Consider the following 4429-nt stretch of genomic DNA (forward strand, 5'->3'; position numbering starts at 1 on the left):
ATGGCCATCGTTGCTAAGACCCAAAGGACGAGTCATGATCCTGCATTGAGACTTTTGACACAAAAAGTCGATTTAATTAGTCCTACTACAACAAACGGCTGGTTTTATAACAAAGATTATACATGGTTAAATAAAATTTTCTGATATATCATTTTACTGTGTACTCTTGTTTGTCTCCCATCTTCCCATGAAGGGGCTTATTTATAAAGTGTTCGTATGTTCTACCCAAAAATAAAAATTCTTTTCTAAAGGCAAACGCACACTCCCAACACGATTTATTACACTAATATATACATTAAGTTCATTCCGGGACTTGAACTCATGACCTCAAGGCTATAAGGGCTGAAGGGCACTTCAAGGTGGTAAAGAGGGCGGTTTGGTGGTGGTAGACTTTTGCCGAGCCTCCATGAATATTGATGAGAGGAGAAGAGGTTCTCGATCTCATGTTGTATCTTGTATGTGTAGAATAATGTCCTGGAATCCTCTTTAGTCTTCTTTATATATATGAAGGAATGAGCTAGGCCCATTAAATGTAGTCCACTAAAAGGAGCCCACTAATAATGGTCCATTAAGATACATATTAAGAATGGCTTGTGGATATTAATAGTCCATAATAATACCCACGAATGTTTGCTTGAATGTTGAATTAGGATATTACGTATGAATTCATGAATAAGATATGAATAATTGATTTGCCTAACTCTTGATGGTGACATGTGCCTAACTCTATCTTCTTTGATAAGTAAATTGACGATTGAAATGATGAATGATTATGTGCTAAACGTATACTGAGATTATGAATATATATAATGATGACGCAAAAGACGAGTAAGGGACGGGAAAACACACACACATTAAAGGGTCAAAATTGAATTTGATAATCAAAGTCGATTCATGAATTTAAACAACTTTAGAGTTTTTGAACAAAATAAACATTTTTAGACAAGTTGAAGTTAACGTTTATGTTTATGGTTTTCTTTTATATTTTTACACATCATTCTTGAAATTTAATATTTAAATGTATAAAATACAATCCGATTAATCCCCGAATTACTGATACTCTTTTTAAAGTTCCAACCGATTAATCCCCGAATAACTAATTTTGCAACCTTGCTTTATAGAGAACATATTTTTTCCAGCTCAAACATGCTAATATTTTAGGGAAAAGAACCACATGATTTCATAACTTAAAATTCAATACATAACCAACTCAGGGGTAGATAGGTAATTTACACACATTCATCAACTGAAAACTAATAAAGAAATTAAACAACTAAAATCCACATTTGAGTAGAGAACAACAATCCATAGCAGACAACAACAAATCAAAGAAATACAAATTCTCTTAAGATCTGCTCTTGAAAGGAATAGCCCTGATGACGATCACGTGATACAAAGCCGCAAGTGCAGCTCCAATAAACGGACCGACCCAGAAAATCCACTGCAAAAAGATTGTAAAACAAACATACCCTTTTAGCCATTTAGTTATACATATACTGAACTAATCAAAACTCAATCTTGATTAGTACGGAGTATTTTAAAAGATACTCCGTATTAATAATGCATTTGAAAAAACAAGGACTTACATGATCGTCCCATGCGTGGTCCTTGTTGTAGATGATTGCAGCCCCAAGACTCCTTGCAGGGTTGATACCAGTTCCGGTGATGGGAATGGTAGCCAAATGAACCAAGAAAACCGCGAACCCGATTGGAAGAGGAGCCAAAATCTGCAAAATATATTCAAAAATAAAGTCAACTAAAGATGGTCAAACATAAGGTAAGGTCAACTAAAGCAGGTCAAACGCGAGGTAAAGTGTGCAGCTTTTACTTTTTACCGCATGGGATGCCATTTTTACAAGTTCCAAAAGGTCTAATTTTGGCCCATTAGTAAAGGGTAGTTAACTTTATTTAAGAAAAGTACAAATTTCAAATTTGAATGCATATCGTACAAGCTTGTAAAAGGCTATGAGTTTGGAATCAGCAAATTTGGCTCTGGTAAAAGAATAGTATTCAAAAAATTTAGCACTCAATATATGAAAATACTAACATTGCCCCACCATAGAATGACAAACTATGGCCACAAAAAGCACTAGCAAACGTTAGGAAAGACATTGCACATGGAAGTAATTCACCTTCACATGCATATGCACAGACAAAAAATGAGATAGAGACATATAACCTACAATACCTAATCTTCCATCATTCCCAACATTCAATTGTTAAAAAACAAAATAATTCCTAGTTGTCTCCCCTTTTTGTATTTTATATGTTTTCATTAAAGTCTTGTGAGTCTTTGGAATAGCTTATTTTTATCTGTTCAAAATGAACTCATTAGACATGAGGTATTATTGAAAAAGGCGTGAGACGGGTCGAGATGGTCGGGACCATAAAGGGTTGAGACGGACGTTTACTGACGTTGAAATTTGAACATATATATATATATATATATATATACACGTTTACTTTCGTTGACCAGTATGTACCTAAATCGTTATTACCGCTAAAATAATACAAAAAAGTAACACTAAACTACATCAATTTTTATTAATTTAACCAACTTTAGCCAAAATTTTGACTTTAAACCGGCGTTGACCCTACCTTTCACGCCTTTGAACCGACTATTAACCGTTGACTGACTTATTAGACGCCAAGACAGAGTCTAGACGAGCTAGTCATCAAAACGTCGCAACGGCCGCCGCCGTTTGCAAATATGTTAGGCATGCAAGTGTAGCTAAGGGTATTTTGGACATTTTACTAGTTAGCAAGAGGTATAACAATAAGTGGTGAATAAACAAGAGATATGGACACATACAGGAACATGCGAGTCTCTGGCACTTCTTTTGGCATCAGTAGCAGAGAAAACAGTGTAGACAAGCACAAAGGTCCCTATTATCTCAGCACCAAGACCTGACCCTTTTGTGTAACCATGGGCTACAACATTAGCACCACCACCCACACCGGTGAATGTGTGCTTCCCCTGGAACCCCTTGACCACACCTGCACCACATATGGCTCCAAGACACTGCATCACCATGTAGAACACTGCCCTGGTTAAAGACAGTTTTCTAGCTAGTAATAAACCAAAAGTCACAGCTGGGTTGATGTGTCCTCCTGTTTTAAAAAAAAAAAAATTAAAACCATAACATGAATTAATATATATTCAACAAAAATATACAGTAATAGTTATATTTTTGAACCACCAGCAAAAAGCTATTTCTGGACTAAATTGGAAACTATTCAATTTTTTTTAATAAAGAAAAATTCTACCTCGGACCACAGTATTTTGATCTCTAGCAAATCAACTAGGGTTTGTAAGAAAGAAAAAATTGTTAAATTTCACATGGATCTAGAGACATTAAAAAGAAGAAAAAGCAGGTAAATTAAGAAACCTACGAAAAATAAAAAAAATAAACTACAAAACTACACTTAATAGAGTCATTTTATGAACTCCATAGCATCATTTCAGACTAAAGATTAAAAATTTAGCTCAAAAAAAGAACAGGGTATGCCAATAATTTGTTAAAAATCCACAACATCAAGAAAACCAAATTATCTAAATTCTAAACACTGAAAGGTGTTTTACAACATATATACATACACACATGTATGTATATAAGTGAAATTTCACACAGATCTAAAGTAACTAAATCTTGAAAGTTGTTAACTTAGTAAATCTTGTAGAGTTTTAACATAGACTGATAAGTAAGCAGAAAAATATCAAAAAATAAAATAAAATAAAATAAAATAAAGTTAAGGAAAAGAAAAGTATACCTGAGATACCAGCAGTGCAGTAAACAAGGGCAAAGATCATGCCACCAAAAGCCCAAGCAATACCTTGAATACCAACAGTACCACACTTTGTGGGTGATTTAGCAACACCCATAACAGTTAAAACAGAGATATACAAGAACAAGAAAGTTGCTATAAATTCAGCAATTCCAGCTCTGTAAAAAGACCATGATGATAACTCACCAGGCTCAAACAAAGGAGCTGGTGGTGGTTCTTTGTAATCTTTACTCTCTGTTTGAGCTGATGTACCAATTGGTTGTCTTTCTGAAAACTTGTTTGCACCCAACTTAACATCTTCTTCCTTACCCTCCATTTTTGTTTAACTGAGTACTTTTTTTGTTTTGTATTTTGGGTAGTGAGGTTCTGAGTTTGTGAGGTGAGTGGATGAGGTTTTATAATAGGGGAAGTCTTCATTTAGCTACTCCAAAGTTTAATGTGTTTTATTATTATAGTACTTTTATTTTATTTTAAGTGTATTCTTTACTTAATCTCTAGTCTAATGATTGGGTTTTGAGAATCATTTGGGAATATTACACTTTTCCTCTGTTTCTAAATTCATTTTTTTATGGATTAAATGCAAATATTATACCGTAGTAGTAGTAACTTTTAGGAATTTAGGTTGTATGACTTGCAAACTTTT

General features: G+C 34.0%; 1 protein-coding gene across 1 annotated transcript; it reads right to left on the minus strand.

Moving 5' to 3' along the window:
• Window positions 1-1177: 1177 nt before the first annotated feature.
• LOC139847110 (aquaporin PIP1-2-like) lies at window positions 1178-4171 on the minus strand. Its single transcript, XM_071836720.1, has 4 exons — window positions 3772-4171; window positions 2813-3111; window positions 1587-1727; window positions 1178-1441 (listed from the first exon to the last, which is right to left on the minus strand). The coding sequence occupies exons 1-4, from the start codon at window positions 4100-4102 to the stop codon at window positions 1346-1348; spliced, it is 867 nt and encodes a 288-aa protein (XP_071692821.1). The 5' UTR covers window positions 4103-4171; the 3' UTR covers window positions 1178-1345.
• Between the last annotated feature and the right edge of the window lie 258 nt (window positions 4172-4429).

Source organism: Rutidosis leptorrhynchoides, chromosome 5 (assembly GCF_046630445.1).
Source record: "Rutidosis leptorrhynchoides isolate AG116_Rl617_1_P2 chromosome 5, CSIRO_AGI_Rlap_v1, whole genome shotgun sequence".
Lineage (NCBI taxonomy): Eukaryota > Viridiplantae > Streptophyta > Magnoliopsida > Asterales > Asteraceae > Rutidosis > Rutidosis leptorrhynchoides.